The sequence below is a fragment of the Aplidium turbinatum genome, chromosome 1 (assembly GCF_918807975.1).
Source record: "Aplidium turbinatum chromosome 1, kaAplTurb1.1, whole genome shotgun sequence".
NCBI classification, from domain to species: domain Eukaryota; kingdom Metazoa; phylum Chordata; class Ascidiacea; order Aplousobranchia; family Polyclinidae; genus Aplidium; species Aplidium turbinatum.
In genome coordinates this window covers 57,468,302-57,483,387 of record NC_137472.1, presented here as the reverse complement: position 1 = coordinate 57,483,387, position 15,086 = coordinate 57,468,302, and the positions used below count along the sequence as shown (strand labels likewise).

Below are 15,086 nucleotides of genomic sequence, written 5' to 3'. Positions count from 1 at the left end.
CCTGCGGTGTGCCCCAAGGATCGACATTGGGACCCCTTCTTTTCTTACTCTATATAAATGACTTACCAAATTCAACAAACATGAATGTTAAACTATTTGCTGACGACACCAATCTTATGATGAGCGACAAATGTGAAATAAATTTGCAGAACAATGTGAATGCCGAAATGCAAAAAGTTTACAACTGGTTGAAGCTTAATAGATTATCATTAAATTTCTCAAAAACTGAATACATGCTAATAACAAATAAAAAACACATAAAAAATTTTAACATTAACATTGGTAACACAAGCATTCAACAAAAAGATCAAATAAAATACTTTGGCGTTTACATAGATAACAAATTAACATGGAAATATCACATAGATAAAATTTGCGGAAAAGTAGCAAAAGGTTCATGGGCGTTGCTTAAACTCAGAAATTATGTCAACACAGACACTTTAAAAGATGTGTATCACGCTTTGATTTACTGTCATTTGCAATATTGTATTTCAAGCTGGGGAAAGGCCTGTGACAGTGCACTGGATCCATTAATAAAATTACAAAAAAAGGTTATAAGAATAACTACGAAACAAAATTACTATGCTCACACTAATTTTTTATTTTTCAAAATGAACATCTTGAAACTAAAAGACATACATAACATTGAAATAAAAAAACATATGTACAAAGTTCATATGAATGAGTATCCGTCTACGTATTGTGATTTATTTACAAATGCTTCATCTATTCATCAGCATAACACAAGATATCAAACAGGCAACAATTATTTTATAAACAGATCAAACACAGAATTTGGCAAGAAGTCCATGCAGGTATTGGGACCAATGCTCTGGTCAGAGGTTCCAAGTAGGCTAAAAAACTTATCATTTCATTGTTTCAAAAAAGAGATCAAAACGTTAATTTTACAAAGCTACAGTGCATCGTAAGTGATATGTTATGGAAACCAACTTGTCAGTTGCTTCGAAAACTTTATTATTCTCTGCTTGCTTCATGGAATTTTGTGTTTTGGCCTACGTTATCATCAATATGTTGTTTTTTTTGTGCGTATGCTGTTATTGAAGCGCGGGAACGTTTCAATTATTATTTTTCTCTTGTAAGCTTATTTTAAATGGCAAAATCGTAATTTCCGTAGGGTGGCAATTGACTAGTAGACCGTATGGTCGTCTCGTTGTCTCCCTGTCGGTATGGGAACCTGTGTAACTTTTGTACTGTGTATATTGCATATTTCAAACATGTACCTATGTTCCTGTTACTGACAAATAAAACATTGATTGATTGATTGACATGTTTTAAACTCAGTTCAGTTTGTTTTTATTCTGACCATCACAATGAAAAATAATACTGTATATGTCAAACATAACAGAAGTCTAGAAAAAAGTACCGTATATCTGTTAAATTAAATTTAATTAAAACTTTGGTAGAGAGTTTGCTTTGTTGAACCATAGAGAAATAAAACATAGTAACTTTAGCGGGTTTAGCATGCTTTATTTCACACAAAATATAACATAATTAAAATAAAATAAACTCAAACGTTTTCGACACGTACATGTGTCCTCATCAGGAATTAAATCTGCAATACATTTTATGTATTGGGCAGTTTCACAAAAGTATTAGAGACATATTTTGGTGGCTGCCCAAATTGACATGATGCAGTTGGTTAAATGCATTTCGTACTACAGCTTGATCACCATGCAATACAATACATCAATACGGGAGTGCCAAATGAAAATTTTGCAGCACATTTCTTGTGCAAATAAGAGGCTGTACTTAGTTTGATAGGTAAAAGATATTAATTTATAGTTTTTCTTAATTCATGCAATTTTGTAGCTTTTCATATAGCAATTTTTGCCCTAAAAATTGCAAAATTTTGCCCGAATTTGCGACGTTTTGAAACAACAGGGGCAGCTGCCCCCCTGGCTCGTACGGTCATCCACTTGAGCCTGTTTAATATTTCAGCTGTGTAGCTTAAGATCCTGCCATGTCGTTATAGTTATATGATGTGCTGATGAATTATGATTGGTTAAGCCAAAAAATGAACATTCAATGACCAATGTACACTTTGAAATCTTAAAATTTTATCTGGAAATACTGTAATTTTGAGCATATGAGAGCTGAGCTTGAATAGATCACCAGTTAGGTTTTTTTTTCGCTGACACTTTTCTGTCATTTGTCCAAAATGACTTGAAAAAATTTGGTCATTTTTGATTTATTTCGGTTATTTTTTCCGATGAAAATATTTCCTTTCAAGTAGCTGATACAAACCAAAATTTGCACTTCCTGACTAGCTACAACTATACTTTTTTCGGACGTTTTAACCGAATTGATTATATATTTTTTCGGACATTTTGACTGAATTGACTATATTTTTTTTGGACATTTTGCTAAAAAATCGGTCAATGACAGATAAATGACCGAAAAAAAAACCCACATCACCACTCACCAGTGTGTCAAGAGATAAGTACAAGCCAAACTGTTACAGGTCAAAGCAAACTGCTATCAGGTACCTTTGAAAACTAACTCCATTAATGAAAAGTCTTACAAGTAGTTGTTGTAGAATTTATTGTGAGCTTTACCGATATATTAAAATTTACTACCAACTGTATAGTTCTGTAATGATAACCACAATAATCTCAGTTTTTATCGTTTCTGGTTACTTTGGTTATGAATTTTGTTGCATTTTGAAAAGTATCAAGTAGATCAAATGCAACAAAATGAAGGAAGACCAGCAGAAACATTTATGCAAAGAGTTCGATCTCTTACAGAGCACAGCCCAGAAGAACTGTCTGAAAATCGCCAATTATGGAGGCTTTTTATTGACGCTAACTTTGCATCCAACTAGTGTGAAATAACTTGTTATTAAGTGAGTTTTTTTTAAAGGAGTCATCATTGTCGTGAGTCAACCTGTTGTAGAGACATCTCACCGTGAAATTTTTTACTAATGTTTACTTCCTGTTACAGTTTTTTCACTGGTCTAGACCAGTTTATATTGTGAGGAAAATTATATTTTTTAATCTGTAAACAAAAATTTGATTACGGTACCGTATAATATTAAAAACTTAATTTTCAACTTAAAATTATAACATAAGCAACCAACCAGTTGAAAGTTTTGAGATTACTTTGGTGCTGTTTTCTCAAATAGATCAACAGATGTCTAAGGTTCAAGTCAAACAAGCCACGGGCCACGGCCTTGCTATGTTAAGGAAGCGTGAATCGGCTTATTAAAATTTATGCCAAGTAATCTCATGGTAAGTTGTCTTGCGGCAGGTCAGCCATGACAGAATATTGTGTACCCAGCTGCAGCCTGGTTTTAAATTGTCAAAGATGTTTCAATCGAAAGAGTGTACTCCAACAGATTTGGAGGGCCTAAAGATAGTGCATCAATGAGAAACAAAAAATGTTTTTTTAAATAAGGATATCAAGAATTAAGATATTTAGCTGTATCAGTGTTTTTAAGTATCAATATTGTTTAATTGATTGCTGGACTTTAGTACAATTAGGTAATAATTAGACTGAGAAGCATCAATTGGAGGTGGTTTATGATTAAAAAAAATACCCAAATATCTTTTGAAGTCAAACTTTTGAAGTCAAACTACTTGTTCTTGAAATATTTACATGAACATTCTAGGGCAGGCGTTCTTAACCTTTTTTGTCTCGTTTACCCCTTGCCGAATGAAAAAAGTAAAATTTACCCCCACAGTTTTGGTGGCCCCTTGTGATGTCATCGTGTCCAGTCAACCATGCGAAGAAATGCAAAACATCCTTTTTTGTCTGGATTAACCTTGGCAAATATCAAAAACAAGCTGTTTATTTGCCGAAGACACGATTGTTCTTGACGGGGTCCTGTGATTATGAACAATAATGTCTTGGAACAGTCGTTGAAAGAGCTATACTCGCATGTCGTCTTTGGGAACTAAGCGAGATCGATGTTTTGTTTTAATAGTCAACAATGAAGAGAACTCTGCTTCAGACAGATAAGTAGTTGGAAAAGGTATAATAACTTCAAATGCACGCTTAGTCAGCATAGGAAACTCTTTGACTAATCAACACCAAAACTTGGAAAAGTCACCATGGCACGATAAGAAATTGGAACAAAGAGTTGTTGAACATTGAAGATCAATCAATTCATCTTTGCAAAGATCATCGTCAGCAATACTTTCTAACTTGGCTTCGAAGGGATCAGTTATCCTAAGAGCCTTAGGCTACTATTAAACTTTCACCTTCAAAGTAACTGTCAAAATTCTTTTTTAAGGCGTCAAGATGCTGGCATATTTCGACTTCGAGGTCAGAAATCTCATTGCGACTTCTACTGAATTTCCAATCATCAAATGTTGAAAAATTTGTCTAAATTCCTTTTTGAACTCTTCTACTCCACAGATCTAATTTTGTCTGAAAGCCTTAATTTATGATTCAATAAATTTACCCCCTCAGTAGGTGAAATTTACCCCCAGGGGGTAAATTTACCCCCGGTTAAGAACCCCTGTTCTAGGGCATCTCTTCTAGCAACCTAGTGGAGAATTTCATTGTGTAATCTTTGTTTTGGATCTGTCTTATAGTTTGAACAATCAAATTCTTGTTTTGTGCTATCATATAAAAATTAAATGGATTCTACACCAAATCCAACAAATCAAAGTGAGTCCAATCAACATGATCCCAGAGAGAATCACCGTTTCAACAGCAAAAATTTATCACCTGAGGTAAAGCCATAAATTTTTATATTGAAATTTCATGAACATGTTTGTTTCAAGTCATTGTAGCTAGGGTGCTCTCATACGGAATGGCCCGTTTCGGTGAGTCCGATTCGGTGAGTCTGATTCGGTTAGTCCGATTCGGTGAGTCCGATCCCTTAACAGGGGATTTTTTCAATTTTTTTTTAAATTATCGGGTACCGTAGCCTAATTATCATTGCCGTTTTAGGGTTAGGGGTTAGGAGTTAAGGTTAGGGGTTAGAAGTTAGGAACTCACCGAATCAGACTCACCGAATCGGACTCACCGAATCGGACTCACCGAATAGTAGCAGACCCGCTCTCATAAGTAGTTAAATGTAAGTTTAATGCCATGTGACCAATGTCAGATTTTCGCAACTGGTATCACAATAATATTTGTTAAAAGTTTGTCAACTAAAAATTCACACAGTAAGTAATCTTCGTGCTCTGTAAGTGTTTTATCATGGGAAATACTTATTGATCGTGCATTTGTTTCTATTTATGTCACTCAGCAGTAAATGCAGACTTACTATGTATAATGTATATATATATGTTAGGGTGGTCCAAAAAAAACTTTTTTTGTAAATGTTAATGTCTCACCCTAAAATATTGTTACCATTGATGAGAAAATGATATATGTGAATTTTCATAAAGATTGGTTGATATTTAGGGGTTGCTACCGGGGTTCAAAGTTTTGTCTTTTGCCCCCATTTTAACGTTTTAAGAGGATGTGATACAGATATGATATGATACGGTACAGTAAAAAATATGGTACAGTGCCATGGCATATTGCAAGAAAAATACAGTTTAATAATTACTCTATATAGTCTGTTTATAAACTCATGTACGTCTGTATTACGAATTATACTAACTGGTCTACATATATATACAAAATGTGCGACTTTGTATACTTGTGTTTAAAGTTCAGAGACTAAATTTGACAATCAATAACAGCTTTAGAAGACAGTAAATAAACTACATGTACAAATGTACATGATGTAAACTAATATACATAGTACATACATAGTTATTACCCTCTAAACCAGGGGTTCTCAACCGTGGCCTTCGGCCCCCCAAGGGGACCACAGAGCGTTCTCAGGGGAGCCACGATAAAAAGCTTCATTAATAAATTATAACATGTATTGATGAATTATAACAGAATTGTGACACAAAAAACACTCATGTAGGTGTTAGTATCGTAAAGCTAGCTAAAAGCATGTTTTTTCATCATATGTTCTATCTCACTGCATGTTGCATCATCTTTTGTGATTGTAACGTAACAATTAAGGATACGCTTGATTTACTAGCGTAGTCTATTACGAAAAAGAAAGCATTAAATCATTTAATCATTTGTTAACTGTTTTTATTGATTTCGTTTCATTGTTCTTTAAACAAATACATTTTTATTTTGCTCAAGGGGGCCATGGTCTTTTAGAGCCACAGTCTGGGGGGCCATGACTCAGAAAAGGTTGAGAACCACTGTCTAAACCCTTGACAGCCTGTTTCACCCTAAAAGGGTAATCATCAGAAAGTCCTCCTTTTAGGTTAAAACAGGCTGTCAAGGGTTTAGAGCAGTGGTTCCCAACCTTTTTGACCTTGCGGCACCCTATCGAAGAGATAAATAGTTTGCGGCATCCTGGCAAAACTGGGTCAATTTTATGAGATTTCTGTATTTCAAGTAACTGTATGAAATAGCACAGAATGAGTTGTACAGTATAGCGCGCATAAATAAATGTATTTATTCAAAATTTAGTGTGAAATTTGGGCCTGACTTCTTGCACAAGTCCCTTAATATCTCGAGGCACATTCGACAAAGCCACCCACATTTCTTCCTCGACTATGAGCAGTCGTTCTCGTTTTTTTAGTTTTAATGTTCGTTTGTACGGAAAATCCACTAATTTGGAGACCCAATTGTAATCGCAAAGCAATTCACAAAATATATTCATATAAGTATAAAGCAGTGCTCCGCAACCGGTGTGCCGTGGGATAACTATCATCAGAACATACTTTTTGAAAAGAAAGGAGTTTTTATGTTTTAAAAATTCTCGCTTTACCACTGCAAGACAACTCAAACTCTAGCTAGACTTCCCACAGTGCATTTATGATTTTTTTGCCTCACATTGAAGTTTTCGCAATGGGAAGGCTGCCCTAGTTTTAAAAAAGGCTGGTTAACGTGGTAGTGCGTTTTTAGAAGTCAGGCTAGGTCATTTTGAATTGTCAGTTAGCAGTGTTTAATGAAAAATTTCGTAATATTGAAAGCACAGCTATTAAGTGTAGTAGCCAACGTTTTGTCAATGGCGAGTCCATAACAAACGAGTAGCCTAATTATTTTGCAAAGAACTTCCAGCCAGGAACGAACGACTGGCCAGGAAATTTTTAGAGTGACCAACGAGTTTTTCATAACCCATGGTATCCATTGGAATAACTGCATCAACGTTTGCACAGATGGTGCTTCAGCAATGGTGGGCGAAGGAAGAAGTTTAGCTGCATGGGTAAAACGTCAAAATCCAGCCATTCAACTTATGTATTGCTGCTTACACAGGGAAGCCTTGATGATCAAACATTTTACAAGGGAGCTGACAGAAACAATGAATGACTGTATCCAAATTGTTAACTTTATTAAAGCAAGAAACAAGCGCAAATATCTCATTAAAAAGATGATAGTTATTTTTTACATTTTGAAAATGTGTCGGCCGAATTGTGCCGCAAAATTTTAAAGAGTTTTTAAGTGTGCCGTGAGTAAATAAAGGTTGCGGAGCACTGGTATAAAGAATAAATCAATTATAACTTAGCCTTTTCTCGATTAGCTATGTAGGCTATCGTGTTTGTATGCGCAGGTATGGTATCCCCCATGCAAAAGTTTCTATTTTATAGTGGTTCGCAAACAATCGTGCAATTTTATAATCGTGCTGGGTCACACAATCCGATAATCCATCACTGCAATTTGACTTTGTGCGCCGTGAAACGCAAAATAAAATCATGAAACCTGGCAATAATGATGCGTTTCAAATGTTTTTATGGAAAAAACAGCAACGATTCAAAATCTCTTTCACGCTGTTATTCCTGGGCGAGAAAACAAAGGCTTATTGTGGATTAGAGTTAAAATAAATAAATAAATTCCACACTTAACGGGTTAAAGTTAAAATATCTCGCGGCACCCTTGAGCATTGCAATTGGCACCCCGGTTGGGACATTGCCGAGCGTGGAGTGGCGTTGATCTCGGAATACAACACATTACACACATGTGACGAAGAACAAAAACAGTATCTTTGGCGTGTCGTCGCCGATCACCGTCAGCGATATCCAGACTGCAGTAGAAAGACCCTCGCGCAATAATTCCTGTATGTAGTTTATTTGTTGTATTCTAAAGCTGTTAATGAATGTCCAATTTAGTCTCTGAATTTTAAACACAAGTATACAAAGTCGCAGCGGTGACGCGCTCGCTTTCCAATTATGCAATCCTGGTTTGACTCCCGGCTTATACTGGTTGTTGACAAACACCGCCCACGCCCACCTCTACCCAGGGTATAATATATTGGGTGGGCGTAGTTGCTGAAGTAAAGGCGGCCGAGAGAAAGGAACTGGCCACCCTACTCTCGTCAGTGCCGAAGGCTTAGTATAATGAGAACCTCATCCCTCGATGCTTGTATTCAAGTATGGGACTCACCTTTACCTTATACAAAGTCGCACATTTCGTACATGTACACCAGTTAGTATAATTCGTAATACGGACACATGAGTTTATAAACAGACCATAGAGTAATTATTAAACTGTATTTTTATTGCAATATACAATGGCACTGTACCGTATTTTTTACTGTACCGTATCATATCATATCCTCTCGAAACGTTAAAATGGGGGCAAACGACAAAACTTTGAACCCCGGTAGCAACCCCTAAATATCAACCAATCTTTATGAAAATTCACATATATCATTTTCTCATCAATGGTAACAATATTTTAGGGTGAGACATTAACATTTACAAAAAAAGTTTTTTTTGGACCACTCTAATATATGTACTCTGGTGGTCTGGTATATATATATGTACACTGTCTGTCTTGTAAAGTGAAGTGATCAGGCAATGTTTATTGTTTATGTTGGGTGCATGCTGCAAGGCTTTATACAGTGTGCAACTGTGCATTGTTAACTTGTTGTGTAGTTGATGCACCTTCTTATTGAAAATATTTTCAGGAAAGAAATGCTTTGAAGTCTATCCAAAGAGAGGCATCCATCTATAGAGGTTATCCTTTGGCACTGGTGTTAGGTGGATTGACTCACATTGGCCTAAGGAAGAGCTTTCCTAAGATGAATGTGTTTGCAAGAGTTGGCTTAACAGGAGCAGCTTGTAAGTGTTGTGGATGGTTTTTTGATGTTATTGGAGATTATTCTTTTAATACATGGTGATTGGTGATCCATATATATATACACAAGCCATGCAACATGCACCTTCAAATTGGACTGAAAGCCTAGATATGATATGTTACATTTGCAGATTTCACCCACTGCTAATGTCTGACTAAAATTGCTTTAAGATTTTTCACTTTTTGCTGGCTTGTAATGCGATGATTTGAAATTCAGTGATCACGCTTTGGCATCTTGGTTCCCAAAATTATCATTTCAAAAGGATATATATAAAGTAAATTTAGCTGATAGTTCAAAATCGAAATTGGATCGGCCTTCAGTTAGGCCTTTAGTTTGCACGTTGGCAAGACCTATGTATACAGATCGCTATGTTACTTATATAATGTACTTGTTTGTAAACCAAACAATTTTTTTCAGTGGTCAACAACTATCCCCATTGGGATACGTTTTCTTTCCATTAAATTTCCATTTAATAGGTTTCCACACTTTTGGTAATCCGACCAATGCTAATATTTGTCAAAATAGCATCTTTTTCTCAAAGTTTTAGTCGTGATTATCTTTCACTTTTCCAAACAAAGAACGTATTTTAGAACTGATGTCTGCTTTGATCTAGCCACGACTTCTCTGACGTTAGAAATTATTTTGTGTTGCAATCTTTTGCCTTTCACGATGTTGATTCGATGTAAAAAGTATCGAAATGTAACTTTTCCAATGCGGTATCACTAGTTCATCACTCATCACGTTGGCATTACATTGTATATTACTTAAGAAACATTGAAACAATCTGTTATTATGTTCTGTTGCGTTGTAGACGATGACTTGGTTTATGTTCAGGGTTGAGAAAAACCCGGGTTTTTTTAAAAAGCCCAATCCGCCTGGTTTTTTTTAAAAAAACCCGGGTTTTTTTGGGTTTTATTGGGTTTTTTTAAAAAAGATGCAAAAAAGGTAGATTCATGCTTATTTCACCTCAAAACTACTTTTTACGAGTGAAGTGCCTTTCACTCACAGTACATGCTTGCATAACTGAATAAAATAATGCACTAGGGCTGTTGTTGCTTGAATGTTGCATCATCCATAAGTTTTAAGATCAAGTTGGATGTTGCATCATCTACTGATTTCTATACCAAGTTGGTGCTACTGTGGTAGAAATCACATTATTGTATCATTTGTTTAGATTTGAAGGCAAGGAGCATTTATGCCATCATGTTTAAATATTTTTTATCATTTATAATATATTATATATAGTAATGAATGAGCAATTGAGCGATTGCGTGGCCAATTAGGCAAATGCTCTGAAACAGCCATGCGTTAGAATCCAGAATCTGTAATTGGTAAATAGCCTCCTAAATTGCATTTCACATCATATATACAGACTACAGTAGAGTAGTACTTTCACCAATTTAACTATAAGGCCTTCTTGCATAAATGAGTTTTAGTGTAGTATACACAAAGTGACATTACTTGATTTTTGTGTACTGTGCAATATCCACTACGTTTTCAGTTTATTCTTGGAAATTACTTCACAATCACATCCTTAAGTCCTAATTTAAAGTTTGTTGTAAGTGCCTTGTAGTGTTTTTGTAAAATTTTTTAATTTTCCAATAAAAACTGGACAAATATGATGCTCTGGGTTTTTTATGGGTGTTTTTGGGTTTTTTTAAGTGGGTTTTATTAAAAAAAACCACCCGGGTTTTTTTGGGTCGGGTAAAATACTAACAACCCTGTTTATGTTCTGTTGCGTTGTTATCATAATTACCCGCAACACTGAGAAGCTGGAACAGAGGCTCGGCTGGGTAGCCAAGTGGTGAGAGGCCTAGTTTGACGTTTGAAATGTAGCTGGTTCGACACCGCTCAAGAGCATGTGGCTGTGTTTTTGATAAGACACTTAAAGACATCCCTGAAGGTGGATACGAAGATTGGCTTCCTTGCATTCCCGTCCACTTAATCTAAATCAGGCATGTCCAACCTACGGCCCGCGGGCCACAGTGCGACCCGCCTGAGATTTTTGTGCGGCCCACTAGTCATTTTCACTCCAAGTAGTATTTTGAACTTTGAATCTTAGCCTAATTAAAATGTACCAGTCAGCTTTTAGGGGCGCAGTAATAGTATAGTATGGGAGCAACGAGATTATAACTACAGACTCGAAGAATTCCAACTGGAACTGATTGAACTTCAAAGTCGAGAAAGTTTGAAAACTTTCCACAGAGAACACACTCTTCCTTTACTTTATGAAGAATTACATTCATGTAATGAATTTAATCAAATAGTTAATTTGTCCAGAAATTTATTGCGCATGTGGGCAGCACATATTGCTGCGAGCAGTTATTTTCATGCAGAGATGTACGTAGTAACGTATGCGTCGCAAATTCTACGCTGCATACTTGCGGCGTAGACTTTTTGTTTGCGCTAACGCTTGCGGCCACATTTTTTTGGATAGTTTGCGCTTGAGGCTGCGCCGTAAAGTTTTTGCGGTTTTTTAGCGCATAGCGTCAACGCATACTTTCTAATGTCTTAGTTGTTGTTTGCAATTTTTTTGTCAAACTGCGAAATGTTGACGTCTTGCAATTGCCCATTGTTCTAGTGTTGTGTCACAGTGACATTTATTGTTCAGTCAGCTGGAGTTTGTTTGTATATCGCACTACTGCCTTTGACGCTAGAGTCCCACGTGGAGACTGAAGTCTTGCAGAAAAAAAGAAAGAATTGGTTAAAACAACTTAGGCCTACTGAGAAATTACCGTACTTAGTAAATTACGGGTCAGAACAGGAATGTAATGTAAGTAAGCAAGTAGGTAGGTTAGTAAGGTCGCTCCATGTAAAATGTAAACAATGACTTGGCTTCGTAGTGAGAAGTTTTTTTAGTCAAGCAGTGTTGAAGGCGTTTGTAAGCAATTGTGAGCACTTTAATTTATATTAGTTAAGTCTTGCATTTTGGGGCAAATCAGAAACTTCTAAGGCAATGAGCAGTGCAGCCTATGTATCTAAACAAACTCAAATATTTGGTCTCCGACCGTGATTGCTTGCATGATGTTGTACTCTGTATGTGATATGTAGTACATTACTTTGCCGGTTATTCTTGTTGTAGGCAATGTAGCGTAGTAATGTGTAGGCCTACATACAGTAGGCTATCAAGCTAAGGTAATTTTTACTTGACAATTTATACATTCTGTTGCGTAAGTATGTAATTAGGCTATATATGTTTTGTAACTTGATGAGCATTGAGCAGTTTAGCAAAACATGCATCCAGGGGCCAATTGTGAGAGGCTTTTGAGTAGCCTACTGCTAATAACACTAGTAATGCTAACTATCCCTGAGTTCTAATAACAAAGAGTTGTAATACGGTAATACTAATCTCCAAGTGAATTGGAGCATGATAATACAAATCTATGGCTCTACATGGAAAAGTATTTTAAGCTTTCTTCTTCGAAAGGCAAAAACTTATATTTTCAATGCCAAATGTGCCTTCCGGCCAAAAAGATAATTTCTTGTAACGAGAAATCGCGAAGTGGCTTGAAAAGTGTGTTGTTTCGAGTGGTTTATACCGTGTGAATGTTTGGCACCTAGCAAACAAAATGAGTTTGCGCTAGAGTATGCGCTGACGCCGCCAATTTTTTTTACAAGTTGCGTTGACGCATGCGGCGTATAGTTTTTCGAACGTTTGCGTTTGCGTTGACGGCGTCAATATTTTTTGTATGCGCGTACATCACTGTTTTCATGCATGAAAAACTACAGGAAGAAACAGACTGACCGACAAAAACTTAGCAAACTTTCTAAGAATCAAGACAACGTCTTTTAATGCAAATGTTGATAACATCTTAGCTGAAAAACAATGTCAAAAGTCTCATCGACTTTGTATTGCAGAAATAAATTTTTGTTTCTATGTGTGCGTTATTTGTTCCTATTTACAAAGATGAAATGAATGGTTTTTAATTGTTTCTTTATGTACCCATTTTTATTGAAATTTAATAGGTTCTGCGCCCCATTGAATTATTTCAAGTTGCAATGCGGCCCACTATAATAAAAGGTTGGACATTCCTGATCTAAACCTTCAACTACCGGATGTAAGCCTGGATACATAAAATGCATCTGCTTTATTCTTCAAATAAGTTTTTACTGATATTTTTGTGTAGGTGTTTCTGGAAACGTTGTGGGAAAAGTGACATATATTCCTACTGCCATGAAGCGACTGGAAGAAACTCTACCACAAGATTCACAGCTACGAGAAATGTTAAATAAAGCAAAGACCCGTGGAGGATTAAGTCCTGGCTTTGGGCAAGCTACGACCGATGCAGTGTTGCCCTACGATAACTCCAACATGGAGGCCTCCAGTGATAAACAGCCTAGCAATTCACCTCCCGCTCCACGATCATATGATGAACTCAGACGTAGCCACAGAGAGAAGGAACGGAGTGGTTTATCCACTGCGTACAAGCCTTCAGTTTCTTCTCTTGAACCGTCAATGCCATATAGCGAAAATTTAACAACAGAAAACCGCAATCAAAATGAAAATAAAATTCGCTATAATAAGTATGGTGATCCCATCATCGAATAAGCTTCAATTTTCACTTCCAAACTTTGTAAAACAAATTTAATTTTTTTGTGTATTTTATATCGTTCACGTTTTTCAGTGAAACAAAGCTGACTTGATGTCCACTGAGAGTGATCTTGAATAGGTGAAAAAATACTGGTCATGTGTTGCTCAGCAATTGAAGATTTGAATTCGAAAGTTACCAAGTCTAAAAAGTGGGTTTTCCTGTCCAAGCCGGTTATAGTGCTGCGAACATGTATTAAACTACGCAGTGAAGAACATTGCACAGCTTTTATGACAAATCAATCCGTTAGAAAAATAAAATTTTGCACAGGAGACTGTTTTAACCAAATAACCACACAACTTCAGCGTTGATTGAATCTTTATTCTCGGACTGCAAAAGCTTCTTGCAAAGCTTAATCCTTACAGTTGTACCCGGAGTTGTACTTGTAGAAGCTTTGAATCATTGACACAGACCCGGTCGCGAAAATTTTTTTCCCACGAGATTTTTGTCTCATTTACTTATTTTGGTAAAAGTTTGTATTATAACCGTGTGAATGCAACATTTTCTCGTAGGCACGGTTGGTTCAGTGGTTTCATCCTCTGCCTAGTGTTCGTGAGAACGAGAGTTCGACCCCCGTCAAACTTTTTTTTTCTTCAAATTAATTTTTGCGGTGCACAAGAGCTTTTCAAAAAAGTAGGGTTAGGGAAAGCTTATATTTTATTATCATTGCAGAATTCCATTGGCAAATAGTTATTTCGCAATCTGAATCAACCAATCTCTCAAAACACTATAGGAAAATCTTACTTTTAGAGTGACTTGAATCAATGAGACAGAAAGCTCGTGGGAAAAAAAATTCGCGACCCGGTCACCGAGATTGACAGGGTGAAGTTTCCGATCGTTGAAGTCTTGTTGCTATAACTTAAACTTTTCTACGATTGTTGATTTAAAACTCGAGTCTTCAATTGCTAAGGTTTAATTTTTACATTTGTTCACGATTGCAATCATGCTTTCAAGTTTGTTTTCCACCCGTGGTAAGATGACTTACGAAATTGATGTAACGTATCTTACTCGAGAAGGTATTGATTATATACGAGACACTTGTTTTCTCGCTGATCCCAAAAAATAATAAAACTTAACACGCGTAAGCAATTGAAAATTTGTCTTGCGATTACACAGGACGTCCATTCTCATTTTGGATTATTTCAGTCAAAAGTACCATTGGACCATTGTAAAAACAAAACTATCCCTGCCCTGTTAAAACAGTGACGTAGCTGGAAAGGTAATTTTAGGGGAGCCAAAGCAACTTTTGGAGAGCAAACATTTTAACATTTGAAATAACGAGTTAGAAAATATAGCTCAGGGTGTCCCACTTTTAGGCGAATTTTCAGGAAAATTAGGTTCGGGTCAAATTCTGAATGGATTTTCGTCACTGATTTCAAAAATGACATTATTTTTTCATTATGACGTCATCTTGATGTGCCAGCTAG

The 15,086-nt window shown here is 36.2% G+C and overlaps 1 protein-coding gene across 1 annotated transcript; it reads left to right on the top strand.

Moving 5' to 3' along the window:
* The first annotated feature begins 4,375 nt into the window (after positions 1–4,375).
* On the top strand, positions 4,376–14,742 carry LOC145773467 (uncharacterized). Its single transcript, XM_082584804.1, has 3 exons — positions 4,376–4,697; positions 8,900–9,053; positions 13,198–14,742. The coding sequence occupies exons 1-3, from the start codon at positions 4,602–4,604 to the stop codon at positions 13,617–13,619; spliced, it is 672 nt and encodes a 223-aa protein (XP_082440930.1). The 5' UTR covers positions 4,376–4,601; the 3' UTR covers positions 13,620–14,742.
* The last annotated feature ends 344 nt before the right edge of the window (positions 14,743–15,086 follow it).